Source organism: Ruditapes philippinarum, unplaced genomic scaffold (assembly GCF_026571515.1).
Source record: "Ruditapes philippinarum isolate M1 unplaced genomic scaffold, ASM2657151v2 ctg3527_1_1_1_1, whole genome shotgun sequence".
NCBI classification, from domain to species: domain Eukaryota; kingdom Metazoa; phylum Mollusca; class Bivalvia; order Venerida; family Veneridae; genus Ruditapes; species Ruditapes philippinarum.
In genome coordinates this window covers 94,985-120,800 of record NW_026862735.1, presented here as the reverse complement: position 1 = coordinate 120,800, position 25,816 = coordinate 94,985, and the positions used below count along the sequence as shown (strand labels likewise).

The 25,816-nt window shown below is 31.9% G+C and overlaps 1 protein-coding gene across 3 annotated transcripts; it reads right to left on the bottom strand.

Moving 5' to 3' along the window:
• Positions 1-1,922: 1,922 nt before the first annotated feature.
• On the bottom strand, positions 1,923-25,207 carry LOC132720029 (inter-alpha-trypsin inhibitor heavy chain H4-like). 3 transcript variants are annotated; one of them, XM_060704014.1, is made up of 10 exons: positions 25,157-25,207; positions 7,053-7,123; positions 6,592-6,755; positions 6,027-6,137; positions 5,418-5,574; positions 4,977-5,076; positions 4,500-4,651; positions 3,777-3,897; positions 2,599-2,763; positions 1,923-2,122 (listed from the first exon to the last, which is right to left on the bottom strand). In XM_060704014.1, the coding sequence occupies exons 2-10, from the start codon at positions 7,113-7,115 to the stop codon at positions 1,938-1,940; spliced, it is 1,218 nt and encodes a 405-aa protein (XP_060559997.1). In that variant the 5' UTR covers positions 7,116-7,123; positions 25,157-25,207; the 3' UTR covers positions 1,923-1,937. The 3 variants fall into 3 exon arrangements, with proteins under 3 accessions (XP_060559997.1, XP_060559995.1, XP_060559996.1); XM_060704012.1 differs by having other exon boundaries at positions 25,023-25,160; XM_060704013.1 differs by lacking the exon at positions 25,157-25,207 and adding an exon at positions 12,527-12,607.
• Between the last annotated feature and the right edge of the window lie 609 nt (positions 25,208-25,816).

The window sequence follows — 25,816 nt, the reverse complement described above, 5'->3', positions numbered from 1 at the left end:
CAATACAATAGGAGACTACAGGTAAAATGGTTTCCTGCGGTGAACATTTTAATGATATATATAAAGATATTTCTTTTAACTATTTTCAACATTATTTTGGGGGGGGGGGGGAGTAAATAAACGTTTGTATCAGGGATAAAGTTTAATAAACGATCACTATAGAAGAAGGTCTTTGGATACTGGTGAGCGTTGAAGACCGGAGAAGGCCGAGCATAAAACAATTATTTCTTTGGAAATGATTAAATAGGCCTTCATTTTATGAATAATTCCGAGCAAAAAATAAATAAAGTAAACACACAGGTTTACGCAGAAAATATCTATATTTATTATGGCTGATGCCACTACGCAAATTTAATTTTGTAGATTTTCAGTATAAACAATTTATTGTTGTAAAATTTGAGATAGATATTAAAGAAACATTGATAATTTTCAAACATATCATTCAAGTTTTTTCCAACTTTAACGGTAAAATAATTATAGAGAATTAGAAATAAACACCGATAAACACTTTCAGAACTAGCAGACGACTGGCTATTCATATCAGTAAAGATAACGGATTGCGTATCTCACTGTATAAATCGTATGTAGAATTGTCTGACATATGGTATGTTTAACAGTTAATTAAAATACTTTGAAGTCCAAAGATGTGTTGAATTTTATACAGTGACGAAGCTAAGATCCAAAGCTTTCTATACATTTTAAAATCGGACATTTAATCACAACAAACTAGTGGTTTAAAAACAGCTTATTTTGTATTGTTTTAGCATAAGCGATATCGATTTTACTCGAAGATAAGGGAAGCAACTCACATTTTTTCACTCGATATACCTCGGTTATTTACGGTGTCACCCCGGTACGGAATTATACCTAGCCCGTTGTAGTCTAGAGAGTAGTTCGTTTTAATTTTGAAATGGCCAATTTCAAGTCATCTTAATTGATACTGGTTATAGTTTAAGTATATCTTTAGTAATCATGTACATGAAGTTTCATTTCTGAGTACTTTAAAGGTTGTTTTTGATGTATTTTTGCAGGATTTCATTTCTTGGTGGAAGGTTTCATGAGGCACTATGCACAAGAATACACACCAGTTACCATTTGGAATATTCTATAGTGATTACAGAAATTAAAAGCTGCAGAAAAACTCCAAGGGCTAATGTATTATTTCTTTGTGCTAAATTTACTTGGACTGCATTGGTGTTTAAAGAAATGGTCATGAAGTTTCGGTACCGGATTTGGTTTGTCCAGAATTTAGCCTTAAATGTGATGGATTTACTATAGGATATATGGGTCGAAAATTCAGTAGGCCGTCTCCTTACGTAGATCATATTGAAAATGTTTACAGGTAAATCCGTAACGTACCGGCAAACGGTATTTAGCTAGGTTTTCGAAAAGGTCAATTAACCAATCATGTACGGTTTACAGATCACATGCTCCTCCATGTACCGAAAACAGGTCACGTGCTCATCCATGCCTCAAAAGCTAAACGCGTACCAATATCCTGTGGTCTCCAGACCGCAGGGAATAACAGACGCTACGGATACAAACGACAATCGACGCATGCGCGGAAATTAAGAATACTTTTCTTTGATCTAAATGACGAACAGTGCACGGCAAAATGAATAATTAACATAACAATAAAACATGCTTTCAGTCCTTTTATGTTCAATAGGGAAAAACTGCGGGTAATGTTAAAATACAACTTTTACCATGGTAAAAACGAATGTCTTTATTTATTAACTTTTACAACTGTACTAAAGTCTATATCTTTTAAATTTAACCATGGTAAAAGTAATTCCTATATTTTATAACTTTTTCCGAAGCAAAAAAATAATAATAATGAATTATGTTAAAAATTTCAACTTGGCTAAAAGAAATGTTTATATTTTGATTTTGTTTTATAATGACTTCAACGGGTAATAACCGATCAAGGGCTACAATCATTTGAAAATATACATACCTTCATTGCCAACATCGATGTTTCTCAATATTGAATTAGGATTTGTTTCGCCGCCTGTTGGTTGCCCGTCTGTAAGAAACACTATAACTGGGGACCGTTCGTCTTCTTGCCGTGAGTTATGGAGTAGCTTCAGACCTTTCATTACAGCTTTATTAATGTCTGTAACTATTATAAAAAGATATCCAGGAATGCCATGATCATTATTTTCCTTTTCGCTGTAAAATTCTAGCCAATAAAGCTTACATTTATATGATCATGCAAACATTTTAAATTAATAAAAGAAAAATGCAAACACATCTTGAAAAATCGCAATGTAATTCAAATTCAAGGCTACCGGCTTACTCGCTTATAAAGAATACACTTGAGACAATTAAGTATCAGGATCGATTCCCTGCATGACGCAAGTATTATGCAGGAAATATGAGAGCTGCCAAATGAATAGTTTTACTTCCTATGTATGAAAATTAACAGCTTTGAAACATAACAATTATAGCATTCAATATCATCATTTTGTTTAAACTTGGTGTAGCAACTAAATTGGGTACGGTTCGGTTTGACATGTACTTTAATCATACATGGATGGGTACATTGAGAAAGGATGTGTCAGTAAATTAGTACTACAGTCAAACAAACAAACATACAGCCATTGACAGTAATTCTTTTAGTAAACGTTTTTGCATCAAGAACCTCCCTCTGAGTTACATCTATCATGCCCGGCTTGTACGTTTTAACATCATGACAAAATGTTATTATGTTAAATCGGTCTCCCTCCTTCAGCTCATCTAGTACAATAAACATTGCATCCTGTAAACAGAGGACTGGTTTAAACATATTTATTTATGCTTGATTGCGAAACAAGTTCTTGCAACTTATATTAATCACTTTCGAGTCCGCTTTCTGGAACCAACCAGTACTGGTGTCATATTAAGAAACATGGTGGTGACCCGATTAGGGCTCGAACCCATGATCTTTGGGTTAGATGCAGGCACCTTAACCACTAGGCCACCGCTCCCGTTCAAACAGAGGATTAAAAAGTTGATTTAAAAGAACATGATCTGTCGGCGTTTAAAATTGTAATCGATCAACTTTTGCTACTATGACGTAAATAACACAGCCAATTCAGTCAAGTTCTATGATGAAAAAACATATAGCACAGTGCTACTTTTTTGTTTTATTTGAAATAGGTGGCCGTTTGCTGTTAAGTCAAATATAAAAATAATAAGTATAATGAACTTCTTATCGACTCAGAAGTTCCTTTTAGCTCATGTCTCGAATGCTAGGGTAGATTAAAACCCGCCGGGCAAAATATGTTAGAAATTATGACTTTAAATGATAACAACAAATAAAAGGTAAAATAATTGTTGTGTAAAGTTACTTAATACAATGACAAACCTCTGACGCCTTTAACAGCAACGGCAACAGTATTTAAATTACCATTTCTAAGATTTAGAAATTAGAATATAACAAAAGGTTTTAGTATTGAAATAATTACCCCAAAAAACAACAACAAAACAAAACATCAAAACAAAACAAAAACAAAAAACAAACAGTGAAGGCAAGCTGAAAATAAAGAACTATGAAAAAAGGACAGGAAAAAAAAACAACATAAGAAAGTATAGACAAAAGATAACATGATTCATGATGCTTATTGGTACGATGTTCATATGAAATGTTTATGCAGAAACCAGAATCTTATAATAAATTGAATTAATTGAGCTATGTCTTTTAAGCAATGTACGCAAGACCAGGTTTGTGATAGTCAAATGACATCAGCACCATTCACGTAATGTTGTAAAATATAAAGAATTTTAACTTTCCTTTAGTTGTTCGATTTTCCGTCCACCCATTGAACCACTGACATCCAATATAAAGAGGACGTCTTTCGGGATAACCGTGTTTACTTCTGGGGCAAGAAAATGCACGAAATACCCATTGACGACCTAAACAAGAAAGGGAAACAACTTATAAGCAAGATAACAGTACTAGGTTGATAAAATTTAGATCAAATGTGATCAACAAAGAACAAAAATATACGTCAAACGTTATAGTACTTATTGAAATATCAAATTAAATTGTTAACCAGCTTATCTTTTGTGAAATATCACGGGTCATAAAGATGATAAGAAAAAGAAATGTTACATATGACATGATATGAAGATGGGTTAAAGACAGATTGGCATCACCTTGAGTTATATGTGAGACTATAAAATATGTTTGAGCACCACACTAAATACTTCGGTATATATGATTAAATGCTAATTCACCTTTTCACCAGCAGAAATGCACTTTAAGATGTCTAATTCATCTATTCTTACCGTTTTATATACGGCCATGAATAAAAAATGTAAGAATCGGTGAAAACAGCGGTATTTTTCTACTTTTTGATCAACTCCAACACGGTAGTGAGTTAAATCACTGAATTATTCCGATTTATAACTAAAAGACAACATGACTGCCTCGATGATACCTAAATATGGTACTATGCTTGATATCAGGAATATTTATTATCATATCTATTATCTCTGAATTAAAAGAAATGTACCAAAATATCTCCCCCATCCAGTGACCTATCTATATCATATTGTACAATAAACTGTCCAGACACACCGTTCGTGCCTTGATCGTCTAACGTTGGTGAATATTGAATGTATGCACTTCTACTGGTAGGCCTTGTTATTACCGCGAGCGCGTTTTCTAGAGAGAAAAAGAAAAACATAAAAATTAATTATAAATTATTTATTATGGTGTAAGAGATGAAATGCAAATAAAAAAGTAGTGTTCAAATTGTAGTGTTCAGAGTAGCAGTAATCAAACAATTTCTTATTAAAATAAATAAGTAATACTATCATAACATGTAGAAATTTCGTACCAACGGAAGAAACATATCGTTTCTAAATATATCCAGCTAGTAATGTTTTTATTGTTGTATTGACATTCATCATATTTTTATAACAAACATGGATAAAATACTGCACGATTGAAATTCTTTATTTCAATAAGAAACTAATTCAATACATACCCTTTACCTCTTCGTTTTCCGTAAGTAAATATTTCAGAGCTTTGATTGGGGGAACCACGAGCTTTGTAATGTCACGTGATTCCAAAATGGCTACTGTGACCTGAAATTATGAATTATCACAGCTATCATAAAAGACAACTGGCTGTTTTAGAAGCATGCCTCTCTCATTCATACTTTATACAATACTTATCTCTGACAAGTTTAGAATCCTTGAAATGTGTTCCAATTATTTCGAAATGTCTACTACCTGCATCTGCTAGTTCTTCTTTCATACGGCCATGTGACAAGCTTCTCTCATAAGACACTACACGTACAGAGACTGACATGAACTCAACTCTTAGTAAATCTAAACATTTATAATTGCATATTTAAAAATTAAAGTAATAAAAAATACTTATATGTTATACTGTTTATTTTTATGCATATATTTTGGCAACGTACCTTAAAATCTTTAACGGGATAGCCAGGGTTTATAAATATCTTGTGTTCATACGCCCCTTTGACACGTTTAAGAAATTCCTGGTATGTTAAATTGAACGTAGATTTACTGAACGCAGCCACTGCTATTTTGACATTGAACTTCCTCGATTCTCGTGGCCTTGAATAATAATTGCCCAAAAATTAAAAAAAATTAATATCACTGATTTAGATATCAGAGACAGAAAGTGGAAATCAAAGAATTGCGCATATTGATTAGTTTATAAATGAGTATACAACCGAATACATGTCCATGTATATACAAAATGCAGTAAAGTTAAATATATTGTTTCGTGGCATCACGATGGCTCGAGTAATCTTTTCGACAACTTACTCGTAATTGTATTTGGAGAGACATTCCTTACATTAGTTTTAACTAAAATTAAGCTTTTGATACAGGATACATGTGATTTTATAACAAAAACAAATGCAAATCAATAATCAATCATTACTTTCCGCGATCAACTATGATGAAATGTCATTTTGCGACACATTTTTCTGTTTTCAAATGTTTTTGGGTAGTACATTATATAATTTCCATGGAAACTAAGTAAATGGTTACTTTATAATTACTTTTGACTGACAAGTCCGGCTGTCTGTCCTCTTTTCTTTGCTCTCTCATAATCTTTCTTTGCTTCACCTTTGTCCTTTACTATACCGGGATATATCTCACCATCTATCTCACTGTTAGTTGTAAAAACAACTTTAAGTCATATTCATTATATAAACCTATCACAAAATGTTAAAATCAGAATTTCTTTTTAGATATAAGATTTTAAATAGAATATTTCATGCACGATGATGGTTGAAGCATAAATGTTGAAAATGCTCCTCAGACTTTATACTTATTTCATATTTGGTAAACGGTTATCTAAGTTTCGCGCCATTTGAACTGCTTAAACTAATTTATTTACACATTTGTATATATCTATTACTGTAAAAAAAAACTGGAATTTCTTGCTCACTTTTGTTCAGAATACATACCAGAAAATTTGCGCGACTTTTGCAAGTGCCTAGAAAATCTTTGTAAAAATATGCCATGGACGTCTTTATATAGTTATCGAAATGAAACAAACCACACGCTTTGAAATAAATGAATGAAGTGAACAGCAGTTTCTTCATATGAATTTGTACATACAGAGTAAAGTTTGAAATAAAGGCCTCCTCTGGTAGGAAGACATTGAAAACAGTCTCCTGTGTGTAGTTAGCCGGGTTGGCCACTCGGCTGGTGACCAGTGTAGTAGCAAAGCGGTACTGAACATCCGTTCTAACATGAAGGGAGTAGATACTTGGAGACTGAAACTGTTTAACTTGATCATGATCATTTTGAATAAACACAAACATATGTGAGATTATGGACACCGAATTATATATACTTGTTACAATAAATTGCAATATATATATTAATAAATGTGTCAAAGATAATTCAGTTATCAATCAGTAATAATCATAAAGATTTATAATACAGGAAAAATGTATAAGCTAACCATTATTTCATCCTCCTTGTCGTGACTAAAAGAGCAGCGGCCATTAAAGATGCAAAAATGTGCTGAAATACTACTACTGTATTAAACAACGTTTCAAAGAGGAAAATTTTACCTTTGCTGGGACAACAAGTACTAGAATCGTCAGAAAAAGAATTGAACACTTGACCGACATCATACTGATAACTGAAGCAAAAATATTCTATCAGCACGACCAGTAACAGCAAATATTAAGTATAAAAGGCAACAACAAATATCTGGTAAACAAGACAACTACAAATATCAAGTAAACAAGGTTATAACAAATATCTAGTAAACAAGACAACTACAAATATCTAGTAAACAAGGTTATAACAAATATATAGTAAACAAGGTAACAACACATATCTGGTAAACAGGACAACAATAAATATACATGTATATTAAACAAGACAACAACAAATATCTAGTTAACAGGTTATAACAAATATCTCGTAAACAATGCAACAACAAATACCTGGTAAACAAGGTAACAACAAATATATAGTAAACAAGACAACTACAAATATCTAGTAAACAAGGTTATAACAAATATCTAGTAAACTAGGTAACAACAAATATCAAGTAAACAAGATAACAACACATATCTTAAATACAAGATAACAACAAATATCTAGTAAACAAGGTAACAGCAAATATCTAGTAAACAAGGTAACATCAAATATCTAGCAAACAAGATAACAACTCATTTCTAGTAAACAAGGTAACAACAAATATCTAGTAAACAATGTAACAACAAATATCAAGTAAACAAGAATAACAACAAATACATTGTATCTTTAATACTAGATAACAAGACATATCTAGTAAACAAGGTAACAACAAATATCTAGTAAACAATGTAACAACAAATATCAAGTAAACAAGAATAACAACAAATACATTGTATCTTTAATACTAGATAACAAGACATATCTAGTAAACAAGGTAACAAAAAATATCTAGGAAACAAGGTAACAACAAATATCTAGTAAACAAGATAAACGTCGAACACGATAACGTTTATATCAATCGGTCATACTATGATATAATGAGTTGTGAGTACATTTTGCATTTCTTTTGCAATATAGAAGAATAATGGTGGATATGGACACGTAAATCCGGGTAGCGTAGTGGTTAGAGACTCTAGATTATGAAGAGAAAGTTAAGAACAATTTTTTCCCGAGTTCAAATCTGCAATTGTGCAATTATTTTTTGTGTTTGTATGGTTTTTACTTTCAAAAAACATATTTATATTCTCTTATAAACCTGTGATTTATAATTTTGTATAATTTAAAGTTCACCTTACAACGATTTAGCAAAATTGAATGAATTTGACTTTAACAGTCCTTGAACAGATTGAATAGTTTTGTCAATTTAATACTATTAAAAACTCTGAATTCAATTTGCTACATTTTTTAATGTGACGGAAACGTACTTGATGTGTAACTCTATTGCCTCCCTTTTCTATAATTTCGCCATTTGTATTGGAAAAATATAATAATGTATATGTAAATTTATCATGGTATAAAGAGTAGGTATTTTAATTATTTTAACTTTCAAATCTGTATAACTTTAGGGTATCATTCAAAGTGTTTGTATTTGAAATTGTATATCTATTGTTCACAGTAGTTCATAAGAGAAATAACTTTAAGTAATTGACGCTTATAAGATTTTGTTAGAATCAGTATCAAGAAACGTTTTAATTTTATTAGCCAATCAAAATCATTGTTTTCATTCACTGCGGAGATGGTTCACTCACTAGTATAAATACAGCAAGCGCAGCGCAAAAGATTCAGTTTGGTTTCGTCCGTAAGGCAGATCAGAGCAGTATTATATTTACTAGTACTGATGCATCTTAGATATCCGGTGCTAAAAATATCTTGCTGCTTATGTGAAACCTCATGGACAAACGTTCGATTGAAGAAAGTTTGAGAAATGGGTATTTTAAGTTGGTTTGAATATGTATGTGTATAGAAGGGAACGACGTAGTAAATACATACTTGTGTACAGAAATCGCAGATAAATGGCACTAAGGACATTTTACTATATCTGTCAAACCTCTGAATAATTGTTCTAGGGAAATATATATTTGAAATATGTTTGGTTATGTCCTTGTTAGAGTCGGATCGTAATGATAGTAGCATTTTCATGTACACAGAATCTCATATATCTGGTACTGAAATGTTCTATTGTTTCAGTAAGACCTCTCGGGCAAACGGTTGATTAGAAATATTATGGTTGAAGTTAAAGCTTATATATATAGTTACTAGTACACAGAAATCTCGGATATCTGGTACTAAGGATGATATATATTTATAAGGCAAATGATTATTGAGTAACTATTTGTTATCAATGTGTGAATTATTGTATCTTTAGAAAGGAATGTAGGATGAGAGATTGTTGAAATGTTAAAGTAGGGGAATGAAGGATAGGTTAAGCTTTCGACTGGTATATGTTTGAGAATTGTTGTTGAGAAAATAAATTGTGTCTTGGAATAAATATTTTTGACTGAATTTAGAAATATATCAAGATTGTCATTTTGAATGAATGATGTTTTGTTTTTGTTTTTTTTTTCAATCATAAGGATAAGTATCCCGAGAAAAATTACGTGTATTTGCATTAAAGAATGTCAAGAATATTAAGATTATTGTGATTTTATTTTGTAGCAACTAGATTAAATAATCATCGACCGCTCGGTACACGCTACATAATTTCGGCTCAATTGTATATTTATATATATTTAAATAAAAACAAAAATTTTAAGCGAATAAGTGTGTAAAACTATATGTTCTCAAATAGTATTGCATGAACTAAATTCACTAGGAACTAAAATCCTGATCGTTGAAATAAATATATTAAAAAAATATTGGAAAGGAAAAATGCCCTTTCCATGAATCGAACCGGGGTCTTTACTCTTACGAAGCCGACACTCAACCACTACGCTTTTACGCTGAACAGTTAGAAATGAGTAATTATTTAGGTGATTAAAGATTTAGGCAATAAAATAATATGCTTTTATATAAGAATTATCGACACCCCTATTTGTCAATATTGATGTAAACAGATAATGAAAGGAATAGCGAATTCGAGCTTTTTTGTGTCAACAATATCTAGTAAACAATATAACAACAAATATCTAGTAAACAATATAACAACAAATATCTAGTAAACAATGTAACAACAAATACGTAGTAGACCATGTAACAACACTTATCTAGTAAACAAGGTAACATCAAATATCTAGCTAACAAGATAACAACAAATATTTAGTAAACAAGGTAACATCAAATATCTAGTTAACAAGCAAATTCGTTGAATTTATATCCCCCGCCGAGTACTGGTTATTACTAACACAACAACTGAAGACATAAGGCTTTATTTATATATTTATCATGGCGTAGAAAGTAATATTCTTAGTACATAATAAATATTCAGGGCAATAACAGAGCCTTACTGTTAAATAGTAATATCTGGACATGGCAATGAGATGTAAATTGCCTTTTTGTATCTATGGTTCCCATAACGTTTTGTTGAAATCAATACAGCAGTTGCAAAGAAATAGCCATATTGCTCTATATGTACACTACATAACTAATCAAGGACCATAACTCTGTAATGAAGGGTCTGCATGGTCTGAACAAGGCAACAAAGTATGCACATCTCAACCTTGGTATCAATGGTTCCTATAAAGTTTAATTGAATTCCAGCAAGTAGTTGCAGAGAAGCATAACTAAACAAGGGTCATAACTCCGAGTTAGTGTCTGACCGGTACAAGGCGATGACATGCGCATCTCCTCTTGTTTTTGAAGGTTCCATAAAGTTGGCCCTATATGCATACTGCATAACTAATCAAGGGCCATAACTCTGAGTTAAAGTGTCTGACCAGAACAAGGCGACTATATGTGCATCTCCTCTTGGTATTGAAGGTTCCCATAAAGTTCCGTTGTAAACTCCAGCAAGTAGTTGCAGAGAAGAAGCATGAAAATGATTATTGCTCTATATGCATACTGCATAACTAATCAAGCGCCATTACTCTGAGTTAAAGGGTCTGACCGGAACAAGCCGACGATATGTTGGTATTGAAGGTTCCCATAAAAGTTCGTTGAATTTAAGCCAGTAGTTGCTGAGAAGTAGCACGGAAACGATTATTGCGCTATATGCAAACTGCATAAGTAATCATGGACCATAACTCTGAGTTAAAGTGTCTGACCAGAACAAGGCGACTATATGTGCATGTCCTCTTGGTATTGAAGGTTCCCATAAAGTTTCGTTGAATTCCAGCCAGTAGTTGCAGAGAACTAGCATGGAAACAATTATTGCTCTATATGCATACTGCACATTTTATCAAGAACCATAACTCGAGTTAAAGTGTCTGACCGGAACAAGGCAACAATACGCACATCTCCTCTTGGTATTGAAGGTTCCCATAAAGTTTCGTTGAATTCCAGCCAGTAGTTGCAGTGAAGTAGCGCGAAAACGATTTTTGCTCTATATGCTTACTGCATAACTAATCAAGGGCCATAACTCTGAGTTAAATTGTCTGACCAAAACAAGGCGACGAAATGCGCATCATCTCTTGGTATTAAAGGTTCCCATAAAGTTTCATTAAATTCCAGCTAGTAGTTGTAGAGACGTTGTGCGGAAACAATTTTTGTTCTATATGCACACTGCAAAACTTATCAAGGGCCATAACTCTGAGTTAAAAAGTCCGACTGGAACAAGCCGACGAAATGCGCATCTCCTGTTGCTATTGATGATTCCCATAAAGTTTCATTGAATTCCAGCCAGTAGTGGCAGAGAACTACCGCGGAAACGAAATTCGGACGGACGGATGGACGGAAGGACGGACGGACAACGCAAAAACAATATCCCCCGATCTATCGGCGGGGAATAACAAGATAACATAATATCTAGTAAAAAAGGAAACATCAAATATCTAGTTAACAAGATAAGAACAAATATCTAGTAAACAAGATAACAACAAATATCTAGTAAACAAGGTAACATCAAATATCTAGTTAATAAGATAACAACAAATATCTAGTAAACAAGGTAACAACACATATCTGAAATACAAGGTAACAACACATATCTGAAATACAAGGTAACAACACATATCTGAAGTACTAAGTAACAATAAATGTCTGGAATACAAGGTAACAATTAATATCGAGTAAACAAGGTAACAACAAATATTTAGTAAACAAGATTCAACAAATATGTGGTTAACAGGGTTACACCAATTTTTTGGTAAAGAAGGTACAACAAATATCTGGTAAACAGGGTTACACCAATTATTTGGTAAAGAAGGTAACAACAAATATTTGGAATGCAAGGTAGCAGGAAACATCTCATATGCAAAGAAATGGCAAAATAAGTGGTATACGAACTTTATTATGCTGTAACAATATACTTTTCTTACATAAAATGTTACAGAAAAATATCTTTGTATACGTAGTAGCAGCAAATACAGTATAAGGTAAACAAAGAAATAGCAAATATAAAAAAGTTACAACAAAATATCTGGTATAAATGTTTGTTAAATGTTTCAAAACATTTTAGATTTACCTATTATCCCGTCTGTATTGACAAAAACATGCGATAATGACTACATAAAATCGTCTGGAATTTATGTTCAGTAAGGAGTAAAGATATCTCCCTGCAAAGTCGTAAAATAATTACGGTTAAATTTCTCTGCTTCTAGGTAGTGATGATGTTTAATGTACTAAACGATTATTCCGGCGAAAGATATAAAACATTCATTCTGAGAAAATCTCTGTATTGTATACAGTAAGCCGTACATTCTTAAGGTATGGTGGCTGATTTGGAACACTTTTGTGCGTCGTGTGCAGTGTCGCCAGCGACAGCACGATAAAGCGCCAAACGGCGCGTTGTCGCACTGTCGTCTTATCGCTAACAAAGCACACCAAATGGCGTTCGCTAGCGACAAGACGAAAAGGGGATAACGATATAGGTTGTGGTGTCACTATCGACAACGCAATGCGCAAAGTGTACCAAATCAGCCACCATAGTTAGGCATAGCATCTAGAGAAATATACAAAAGTAGACTTTAAATTAAAATAACGATGTTTAATTGGTTCAGCACTGATAAATGATGCAATGTCGTATAATTTACATTATGCTGTTAAATGATGTAACGTCGCATAATTGATATAACGTAGAGAATCGAAAAAGTAGGTTATCTGATTTGTATGAGGGGGCATAGCCCCAGAGTATAAATCAGATTGCGGAGTGTTTTGATGTTATTTCTCTTTTGAATCATAGGCAAAAATAAAAATACGTTCCTGTTGTTACAATTTAAAACCCAGAAAAAAACAATGAACGAGCATCTGAATATTACTATTCCTATCGCTATCCCTTTCTCTGTCGTCACAGCAAATAAACTCAAGAAAAAATAAGCCATAAAAATAATCAATGGGCAATCTATGGAATGCGGGTAACTTATACCTGCAGTACAGTTAAGGCACTGTGCATATATGTGTAGACAAATGTTCAACGGAAAGGTCCCCTAACTATAATACAATTATGTAACATCGTACGTTGTGACATTGTGAAATATGAAAAAAAGATCTCTGTTAAATTGATGTAACGTTGCATAATTGATGTAACATCGCATATCGTTACAAAGTGGCATATCCTTTCAAATTTAATAATTCAAAACCTTTTTATGTTGCCCTCAATTTTTATTAACGTTTTATCTTCTTCCAGAATGGAATTAGAACTTTTTTGAATATATGCCACTCATTTTGTAAAGTATTCAAAAAAAGGTTGAAATATCAACAAATGATAGATAAATCAAACGAAAAAAAAAACATCTAAAAGATAAATACAATAGATATTTTATTGAGCACATTAAAGAAGCTCCATAAATAATTTAATTATTAAGCGTAAAATCTTTGACTCACAGAAAATTAAGATATTGCAAGAAAAGCTGTTACACCTTAATTAGGTTTTTTTTTACTGATGAATATTTTCAGATAAAACTTTTTTATGCATAACTTTTTAATATTTATCTATGTTCTTCCTAATTATTGAGCGTGCACATGGCGACTAGTAGATATACATTCGTCTTTACAGCAATGGGAAAAATTTTAGACTTGATTTTATGTATCTTTTATATTGTTTTAACAAAATCACACTGTTTTAAAATTTTCTAAAAAAATTGCTTTTCTGGTGTACAACATGTCACTGAGCTTTAAGGAATTAGAATTAATGTTTAACTAAAGTGATAGTGCCATGTTTGAATGTCATATTCTTTTTATCATTATCTAATTTTATTTACCCAATAAATAACATGCCAATGAGTAATACTGTACAAGAAGTCAATGAAAATCTTCAAGCCAGTCTATAGTCGACCGTTCTAAAACTTAACATTTGAGAGAAGTTTCGACTAAGGCAGTGTCACTCACTTCATTTGCTCCGCCTCTGTTGAAGTTCGGCGCCGCCTTAAATTGTCACCAAATTTAATATGATGCTTACTCTGTATGCTAGCATTTAGTCTTCGTTGACGTAGGGTAGTGAACTAGGACAACTTTGATCAATATCACTTCCCTGCAACATTATGACGAATCATTAAATTGCAGGTTACAAAGTCTAAACCACGCCTTCTATCAGAGTGGCGGTTCTCTCCCAATCGTAAAGAAAGTACGCTTAGCTCACAGACCCATTAATATGCAATTTTGTCTTTAATCAAGCTGTTTTATCTCTTAGAAACAAGAAAACAAGACGTAACTTTGAGTTGATTATATTTAACAATTTATTCATAACTATTATTTGACATTACAGACATATTTTTGCTATTTGTAAAATAACAGAACAATTCGTCCTCAAAATCATTCGAACATTATGCAATGCGCACCAATATTTAAATGGACATATCTTCGGCGCAACGAAGATATTTTTTTACCTCTGTCTTTGTCTTAAATTTATTTTAAGTATACCAATCATTTCAATTTTACTTGTTATCCAATTTATTTTGTTTCAATCTATGTCGCAACAGGCAAACCTTTCAGAATATCAGACAAGAAGTTACTTTGGGATTAGGTTCTATTTTTTTCACAAAAAAAATGCAACGTAATAATTAAACAACGAGTACATACCAAGGACACGGAGAAAAAATTGACTAGTGCATCGGATATTCAGCTGTAATAGAGAACAATTTTCAAGGCTGATTTTGTGCATTACCGTTCACATCATTTGGCGGCGTCTTTGATGTGCAGCATTAACATTTAACTTGTTTACGCCTGATAAATACTTCGAATATAATTTCTTGTTACCAGCTGTATTGCTAAAATATGAGTCATTCTGGAAACTGAATTGTTTTCAACTATCACAGAAGTTGTAATTTTATCATGCTCACTCAGACATAAAGCTTAAAATACAGCAACAAACTTACACACATAATGAAAACATAGGGATTGTGTTTTAAGAGAAAGAACATATAAACGCAAGGCTATCTGATTTGTACGAGGGGGCGTAGCACCCAGTATTAATCAGAGTACCGAGTGTTTTGATGTTCTTTCTCTTTTGTATCATAGTCAAACATAAAAACATATTCCCTGTTGTCACAATATGAAACCACAGAAAAAAGTAACCAATGAACGAGCATCTGCATATGATATTTCTATCGCTTTCCCTTCCTTACTCTGCCGTCACAATAAGTAAATCCCAGCAAAAATGAGCCACTTGAGTGCAGGTTAATTAATAAATACCTGCATTCCAGTTAACGCACGGTGAATGTATATGTATACGGTTTAACCATAACACACTTTCAACAGAAAGGTCCCCAAATTATGATACAATGATCATTGTGCAATTTGAAAATAACAGCCACTTAACATATTAACATAAAAAGATGATTGTGTGTTTTGATTTATAGAAAATACTTTACATAATCCATATTAATTCTTCAACATTAAGACGAACAACTATCAATAGAAACACATTCACATTCAAACTAACTTAGTTTGTGTGCGGAATATTTTATTTAAAAGCCAGGCTGCAAATTTGATAAAGAGGTAGATACAATTTAATAAACGTAAATAGGATCTGTCGATTTCGAGTCAACTCATTCCGTGGACAACTCGTCACCTTTTTGGTGTCAAGCCGTCCCGTGATCAACTCGTCCCCTAACTTGTCCCCTATTTTTTATTATGAATATTTGATAAATTATCAGAGAATTTAAGATATTTTTTAAGAAAGCCTTGCAAGATAATCATTAAATTTGACACTGGGATACATTTTTACCTTTTCATGTGCTATATATTATACGGCTAAGTTTAGTTTTAGCTTTTCTCAATCATAATTATATGCATTATCTGACAACTTGGTTATTTTATCAACTTACAAACAAAAACAAAGAACATGAAGACGATCACATATCAATAACATTTATTGTAAAAAATCCGGAACATATCTTTATACTTGAATAACGCTTGTCTCAACTATTCATGTGAAAATCGTGAAAGTTATTAAATAAATGAAATGCCTTTTACCCCAAAATAATAAAATCACGGACTGTAATTACAGAAATTAAAGTTTTGATAAAATGTTTATTAACTTAAATACGTTTTATAGTACAATGTATATAAAACAACAACAACAACAACAAAAATCTGGAACTCATTAATTAAATTTTGATTTCGTGCGAGAATCAATAAAAAACCTTTCATTTAATGATTTCCTGATATTAGGATATCTGTTAATGCTTTTTAAAAATGTTTTAAAACAGTTATATAGTATATTACGCTATATATGCGCTACAAATATTATTGTATGGGTTTTTGCACTTCTAATTTCTGTTAATATGTCGTCATCCTTTATTAATCAATTTAGGTTGAGATAAAGATCATAGCGGAGGAAAATATTGTTTTAATTACCATTGAAAGCTACAATAAGTTCAACGAATATGAATCCAAATTTGGAAAAAGAAGTTAAACATTTATGTTGAATGTTTGCAATTTTACCTATGTCTATATAGTATAATGATATCAAAGCTATGCAGATGTACCTAAATATCATAAGAACGCATGTCAAAACACATCATTTTATTAATTATCCGATTTAAACAAATTCATTTAGATTTTATTACAGCAAAAAGATTGATATAAATCGTTGTCTTACATAATAGAATTATTTCACGACAAAGATTCACAATTCAATACAGTTAAACTTCGTTCGCTCGAACTCGGATCGCTCGAATACCTCCCTTCGCTCGAACTCATCGCCCAGTCCCGGCAAAATTCCTATATACATTTTGTAACTTAAATACGCTTAATCCATGTTAAATAAATAGCTGAACAAATTCTGGCTAATAACTTATTTGATTTACTTTGTGGTATAAATTAGTTGATAAAAATATAAAGTGGTACTTTGCCTTATCTCACTGAAACACTTTTTATCACCTTAACACCTTTGTGTGAACAGAATCATTAACATTTGTAGTTTAAACAAGTATTATTCCTTTCTTTTTCTGATTCATACTGTGCTTAATTTTGCTTTATTAGATGTAATTAGGTTTTACGTAACAATTGTCTATTGAACTTTGTCAATTACTCTGTATGTAGTAATGAGCATGTTTTTGCATTGATTCCGTCGCATATCAGCGGAGGTAAATGTTATCACTGCCGATATAGAATAATTTTAAACTATCCCGGCCCTTTCAGCTGTAAGCTTACGTGAGACACCAACACGAACACAAAATTCTTCAAGCTTATATTCAGGCTTTAGGTATAAGTTAAAGATTCTATGTGAGAATGACATGTTTTCTATGACTTATCAATACAAGATTTCAATAATTGTCTTAACGTGATTTTTCGGCTCTTTCTTTTCAATGTCCGATTAAGGACCACGAATCATAAAAAAATAATCGTTCGCACTCGAAGGGAAATAGGTCCGGATGAACAGATTCAATAAAGCTGCATGAGCTTTTTTTTTCTCCTTTTTTTCTTAAATTCCCATTATTCCCAAGAAATGTCTTTATTATTATTTACTCAAAGCTTTTAATTTTTGATATGCTGTTATAGACCTTTTTACGACGCGGTCTGTTGCTATGAAAAATCGACCGGAAGTAGTATTTCCCTGCACATGCGCAATCTGTGTAGGGCAAAAAAAGCATTGTCTAACATAGAAATATAGAAGAAGTTCATAGATTATTCCTAGTTAGTGTAAGGTAGAAGTAGAAAATTGTATAAAATACCTTTAAACAAAAATAGAAAAGATTCCCTTATAGTTTTGTTGCCAAGATTGCCATAAAAAGGCATGGAAAAAGGAAATTGTTTAAGAATTCCCCCCTACGGTTGGCCCGCTAACGGTCAAGGACCTGGCATTGAGATTTTTTTTTAAAGAAAATGTGGTGGAATTATATCTTTTTATTCAAATGGGAGTCAACTAAATTGTTGTTTAAATAGTTCATAAAAAACATAAAAGAAATTTTATAACATATGAAATCGAGGTTAATTAGCATTCTGAAAATATTCAGAACAGGCCCAGTGATAATGCATTTTAAATGTTCAGTTTACCTGATTTTATCCTTTATTTGACTTTGATGCAAAACATATAACTTTTAAGTCACATAAATATTTTTTAAATAGTTATTTTTTTCCTTCAAAATCTTTAAGGAAAGTGAAATGACACTCATTTTAGCCGGTTCATCGTAACACATGTTCATATTTGTTTAATACAAGTCACACTAATTGTCACTTCGCAAATCAATAAACATTGATGAGATCGGTATATATAAAAGTTACTTAAATTACGATTTTCATAATTGTACGTGATAAACTGTGTCATACGGTTGAATGATATTGATAAAACAAACAACCACGGTGGCGTGTCAATCTGTTTCACACTTACCGCCTGGCCAATCCAAAGGAAGTGCACAATACACATTGTGTAATATTATGTAATACAGGGGTAAACATTTTTAATCTTTAACAGCCTGCTGTTTAAATTTAAATTACGGATGAAAAATGCGTCTAATGATACCTTTAACAGACGTCTTTTGTATGCGCCTTTGACCATTGGATTATTATCTGTCATAAATATCAATTGACGTTTTAAGTACTTACCGCATTAAGTCATCCCAAAATTATTGTTTTCTGGTTAATATAACATGGATCACGACTATTAAAGCCTTAAAGTATCTCATACACTGTGCGCTTTTGCCCTTCGCAGAATGCGCATGCTGAAATGCAACATTTGTTGCTATGAAAGAATCATATTGTAAAAAGGGATTTAGTTTTCAAAGTCACTTACTAGATTAATACGAGTCTGAATTATCTATTTCCTTTGTTGCTTTTTGGCGAGCAATGCAATGGTAGTGATGTAATATTTTATTTAGCAGTCAAAATACTACTTTGTTTACATTTTCTACGTGTATGACAAACAATGTCCCATTTAACGCCTCTTTCTGTATGTGATAAACATTTAACATGCACTAAAATCATTAGTTTAACATTATAATTTCATTTCATTTATTTATTGGCAATCAGCAATACATTTGCATTTGGCCATTTACAAACAAACAAAAACTGATGGCAAAGACTATTATATACATAACTAACATAGACAAATAATGAAGTACAATATACGATCAGAAGACAGGTAAACTTTCAAGGGTATTTTGACGTAAACACAATGCTTCTTTTATATACTTTGCTAGATAAAACATATATTTTTTACTTTTATTTGACATCAATGCATTGAACTTTTGTAGAGTTGGCCATGAACACTGGCCCAAATATTTTGATCTAATACTACTGTAACTTGAGCAACACATAACAAAATTATATTCTGACTCTACAGCATTTTGGTTACATAGTTTGCACAATCTATTACTTCTTTTAATATCATTATATCTTCCTAATTCTATATCTAAACTATGTGAGCACAATCTTAAGCATGTCAAATGCTGCCTTAGCTTATCATTCAATATAACATCCAAGTACTTTTCAAAACAAAATTCAGTTTTATATTTGCAATAACAATCTAATTTTGACATAGAATTAATATTTAAACTCTATTCTTGAATAAATTGATCTCGTATTCTAGATTTTATCAAAAGGTATTAATTAACCCTAGGATCAAATGTCAACCTTATATCTGAAAAACCTAAATGATCTATAATAGAATTCATTCTACTAGCCCAACTAGAGGTACTTACATTATTATATAAATCATTAAACATTTGATAAATAGGTAAATCATTACTTTTCATGATTTTCAACCAAAATTTAATGCTTCTTTCTTTACATATAACTGACAGAGGCACTCGGCCGAGTTCACCATATACCGCATATGTAGGAGTTTGTTTCTTCACGCCTAATATATATTTACAAAATCGAATATGTAATTTATCTACCTCTTTATAATTATAAGCACCCCAAACTTCACATCCATACGTTAATATAGGGACAATCATACTATCAAAAAGAAATAACTTGGTACGAATATCTAGACTAACATTATCAAAAACGTTTAAAAGATTATTATACGCCCTAAGAGCTTGCTAATGCAGTGCTTTTACAGCATTTACAAGAGTACCAGTGTAAGTAAACTTGATTCCAAGATAAATAAATTGTCAACAATTTCAATTTTTTCGTTATCTATATAGAAGTCAGGATATACAGTTTGTTTTCTCTTTTCAAAACCACAAATTTTTGTTTTACTAACGTTTATTTTCAAACCCCATTTTTAAGAATAATGTTGCACAGCATTAATTTAAGCCTGTAGGCTATTTGGATCCGTCGTAAATAATACAACATCATCAGCAAATAAAATCATATACCTAGACAAAAGTTCAAAGTCCCTTTCAGTCAAAGCATTAAAATCCAAATTTTCAGAAATATCATTGATGAAAAGTAGAAAAAGTAGAGGAGACAAAGGTTCTCCCTGCTTTAAACCTATCGTTACATTAAAGAAGTCTGACATATTCATGTTATTTGACAATTTCACACAAGCTTGAACCTTTAAATATATACATTTGATCATATTTGTCATTTTACAGCTAATTCCTGATTGTAACAGTTTATTCCATAATTTATCTCTACAAACAGTATCAAATGCTCTTTGGTAATCAATAAAAATACACCAGAGTTTTGATTTTTTTGATAGAACCTTCTGTATAATAGCATGAAGTAGGGAAATAGCATCTGCTGTAGAGCGACTAACCATACTGAGAATCATTAAAAACATGTTCTTGTTCACACCAGCTATTAATACGATTTCTTAATATCAAAGAAAATATCTTCCCTATAACATTTATTAATGTAATACCTCTATAATTCACAGGTATATTTTTATCACCTTTTTAATATAGCGGAACAATAACTCCTTTAGACCATGCTTCAGGATATAAACAGTTATTATAAATATAGTTAAATATTGTACATAAATAGGGAGATATAACATTGTTTGCATCAATAAAAAAATCGGCTACATTATTGTCATAGTCACAACTTTTGTATCTTTTCAAAGAAGATATTGTTTTTTGGACCTCTTCCACAGAAATTTCTCTATCAAGAAAATCAATATTTACAGTTTCGTGACTCTCTTGTGAAAATTCATCACGTTCCGACTGGCTTTGACTATCATTAGACATATTTTTAAAATAATTTTTAAACCCCTCAAGATTAGCATTAGATTCAAATCCACCTGTATTTCTAAATTTTTTAATATATTTCCAAAATTTACGAGGAGACGTTTTACTAATATCAGACATTTTTATTTTTTCTCTATGAAAATACTTGCTTTTAGCCGCCTCTTTAACTTTAATTTATTTTTTCCTACAAGTAAGCAAAACTAATTTATTTTCTTCGGATTTAACGCTAGCATAACGTCTCTTCGCACCCAAAAATAACTTTTTTGCATGTCTACAATCATCATTGAACCATAGCGATTTCCGCTTCTTTTGTTTTGGACAATTATTATACGTCTTACCGTAACATGAATATGAAATATCATAAACTCTGTCAGAAAAACATGTCACACATTGATTGATATATATTATATTATAATAATTGACTAGTGCATCGGATATTCAGCTGTAATAGAGAACGATTTTCAAGGCTGATTTTGTGCATTACCGTTCACATCATTTGGCGGCGTCTTTGATGTGCAGCATCAACATTTAACTTGTTTACGCCTGATAAATACTTCGAACATAATTCCTTATTACCAGCTGTATTGCTAAAATATGAGTCATTCTGGAAACTGAATTGTTTTCAACTATCACAGAAGTTGTAATTTTATCATGCTCACTCAGACACACAGCTTAAAGTACAGCAACAAACTTACACACATAATGAAAACATAGGGATTGTGTTTTAAGAGAAAGAACATCGAAAGACGAGGCTATCTGATTTGTACGAGAGGGCGTAGCACCCAGTATTAATCAGATTACCGAGTGTTTTGATGTTCTTTCTCTTTTGTATCATAGTCAAACATAAAAACATATTACCTGTTGTCACAATATGAAACCATAGAAAAAAGTAACCAATGAACGAGCATCTGCATAAGATATTTCTATCGCTTTCCCTTACTCTGCCGTCACTATAAGTAAATCCCAGCAAAAATGAGCTACTTTGGAGTGAAGGTTAGCTAATAATTACCTGCAGTCCAGTTGCATGTATATGTATACGGTTTAATCATGACACACTTTCAACAAAAAGGTCCCAAAATTATGATACAATGATAATTGTGCGATTTGAAAATAACAGACACTTAACACATTAACATAAAAAGATAATTGTGTGTTTTGATTTATAGCAAAATACTATACATAATCCATATTAATTCTTCAACATTAACCCTTTACCTCCTATATACGCGAAACAACGCATTTTCGGCCCCCCCCTTTTTTAGGCCTCAAATAGTGAAAAAAATGTCCTATTTGGGCCCCAAACACATGTTTTCGTTTGAAAAATGTTGCTAAAAAAATGAGCACTTTTTCGGCGCCGACCCCTATCCAAAAGATACATCAGGGGGTTGCCAGATGTGCCCCCTTCTGTTAGGGGGGTTTGAAGGGGGGCGGAGTACCTCTCATCGCCAAGAAAATTTTGGACTTGTGAGAGGCTAAAAATGACCCCAGGTCGATCATAATGTAACGTGTAACCTACGCTGAAAAGCCTTTGACTCTATCTCAATCCCTTGAGAAGTTGCAGCACTTTGAATTAAATTTTGATGGAAAAAATCGAGGCAAAAATAGTGATTTTGGCAATTTTGAGATGTCCCTTCGTTGCCATGGTAACAGGAAATTTAAGACTGAGCATGTCGTTATGTACAAAGGCAATGGTCCAGTCAACATTTGTGCCAAGTTTGATTAGTATTGAAGCATTTTTCATAGTTTCATAGCAGTTTGAACTTGTAACAGGAGGCTTTTCAGTGAAAACGGCAATTTTTCACAATATGCTCATTGGGGAAAGGGTTAAGACGAACAGCTATCAATAGAAACGCATTCACATTCAAACTAACTTAGTTTGTGTGCGGAATATTTTATTTAAAAGCCAGGCTGCGAATTTGATAAAGAGGTAGATACAATAAATTAAACGTAAATAGGATCTGTCGATTTCTCTATGTGATAAACATTTAACATGCACTTAAATCATTACTTTAACATGCTAAAACTAATGGTTGCCATTTCTGAAGAAGGAAGAATATATTCGTTTTTTGGGCATAGTGTGCCTTAAATACCACGTAAGTATATTTTGACCTGTATGCATAGATATTATAGTTGTTGGGCATATGCCTTTGTAAAGAATAGTATGTAAACGCTAGGATTTGTTAAATTATGTTCTATCACAGATATACATACATACTTTATATGTAGCTCAATTGTTATATTCATGTCCGCTTAAAATAAGCTAAATTCAAGACATATAAATTACATTATTTATATACCAACTTATATGTTTTACGAAGCCGAAAGTACTGCATATACCTGTCGACGAGGTTTGGGATTTGAATATAATTTTTTGAAACTTGGCACTGACTGTCAGACATATTTTACAAGCATAGCTTTATCAAAATTGACTTTATTTTCCGTTGGAAGTAAAATAAATACACAATGCAATTATTAAACCCTCTGTTTTTGTTCACTTTTAAAGTTACGTTGTAGAACTGCTGTCAATTCGTATTCATTTCGAGATTATCATGCATAATCGTCGATTTGTTCCAAAAGTTAGCCATGTACTCTAAATTTTGATTTGCTATCACCACCGACTGAATGAAAATTCCAAGACTGACATTATAACAAAGAAAATTAGCATACAAACACAAAATAACATAAAAGTTAGTTAATCGTTTATTTTATTATTTCTCTTCTTAACTTGGCAGATGACGAAACTCTTACTGATGTAGATTTAGTTGTTAAAATTACTTCATATATGCAGTCTTTATAGTTCACATGGTTACTTTAATATCTCCGAATTATACTGTTTAAAACTGCTAGATAGAGTGTTTATTCGTATTTAGAATGTTCGGGAAAATGTAGCTTCTTGGGGGTACCTATTTATGCCCAGACACTTTATTTTCAATACTGTTCCTCGCATGAAAATCATATAGTTAAAATATTCATGAAATAATGTCATAAGTCTTATCTATTTTATAATTAAACATATTATGAAAATGAAAAATATGGAACTTGTACATTGGACATACTCTTCATGTGTATTCATCATTAATCATTTAAATGTACCCGTTTTTAAACTTCACTTTCCTTATAGAAGATAGATAGATAGATACTTTTATTTCCTCCAATATTTGAAGAGCTGAAAATTTGAAATAGTAACTCAAAAAAATAGTTTGACTTCCTATGCTTATAGAACATGTGATATTAAAATCACTTTATGTAATAAAACGACGAATATCTGCAGTTATTCAAAACTGACATATGTTTCATTTTAAAACGTAAAACGTCTAGCTATCTTTTCCGTGCAAGCTATAGCTGGGATAAAAAAAATCCTAGGTGTAAGTTAACACTTTTATGACATATATAGGGTTTTTAAATATTCATCATAAAAGACAATGACAGGTGCACATTACTTACATGCATTTGTTTCCTACAAGTAAATATTCCAAACGTATTTTATATCACGTTGTTCTTCATTTAAATTCCCAAGCGAGAATATAAACAAATGTACATCAAAATATGATAGTGAACTGCCAAGGTTACCGGATTACCTGCTTTTGCAGCTGTTCAGTTAGTTAGAAAGGAATGAGATTGGTTGGCAGAACGTCTGATAAACAAACATATCTAAATTGTGTTTGTTTGTTTGTTTGATTTACCACTCTTGTTACATATAACGAACAACTGTATATATTTACGCAGGAGAAGCGGTGAGGGATGGAGCGTTAGGGACTGAAACCGCTGCTCCTAGACAGCCTGACCTGTTGAACTTATTTTTATTAAAAAAGATGTTTCAAATGTAATATATCAAGATATGCTCACTGAAGATAAATGTAGGTCACTTTATCCTTAATTGAAGCCTACATCCCTACTGAGCTCCCCATCGCTTGAATAAAATATATGCTCGAGATCTTTAAACAGGCTAAGGATAACCACACTGTTTAATGTCAACTGTTCTCTTTTAGAACTAGTTGGGTAGCAAGATTATTGACTAGAATTGTCAATTGATCGTTTATTTAATGTCAACTGTTCGATTAAGGGTCGATCAGAAGAGTTAAATTGATCAGTTTCTTCACAAATATTGTCATATGTTCGATTCTAGGATCAATATGCTTAGATTATTTAGTTCCAATTGTTCGTTTTTAGGATCAGCAAAATTAACACACGGCAGATTGATTTTAAGGTCATCATAGTTAAAGTACAATAAATAAAAA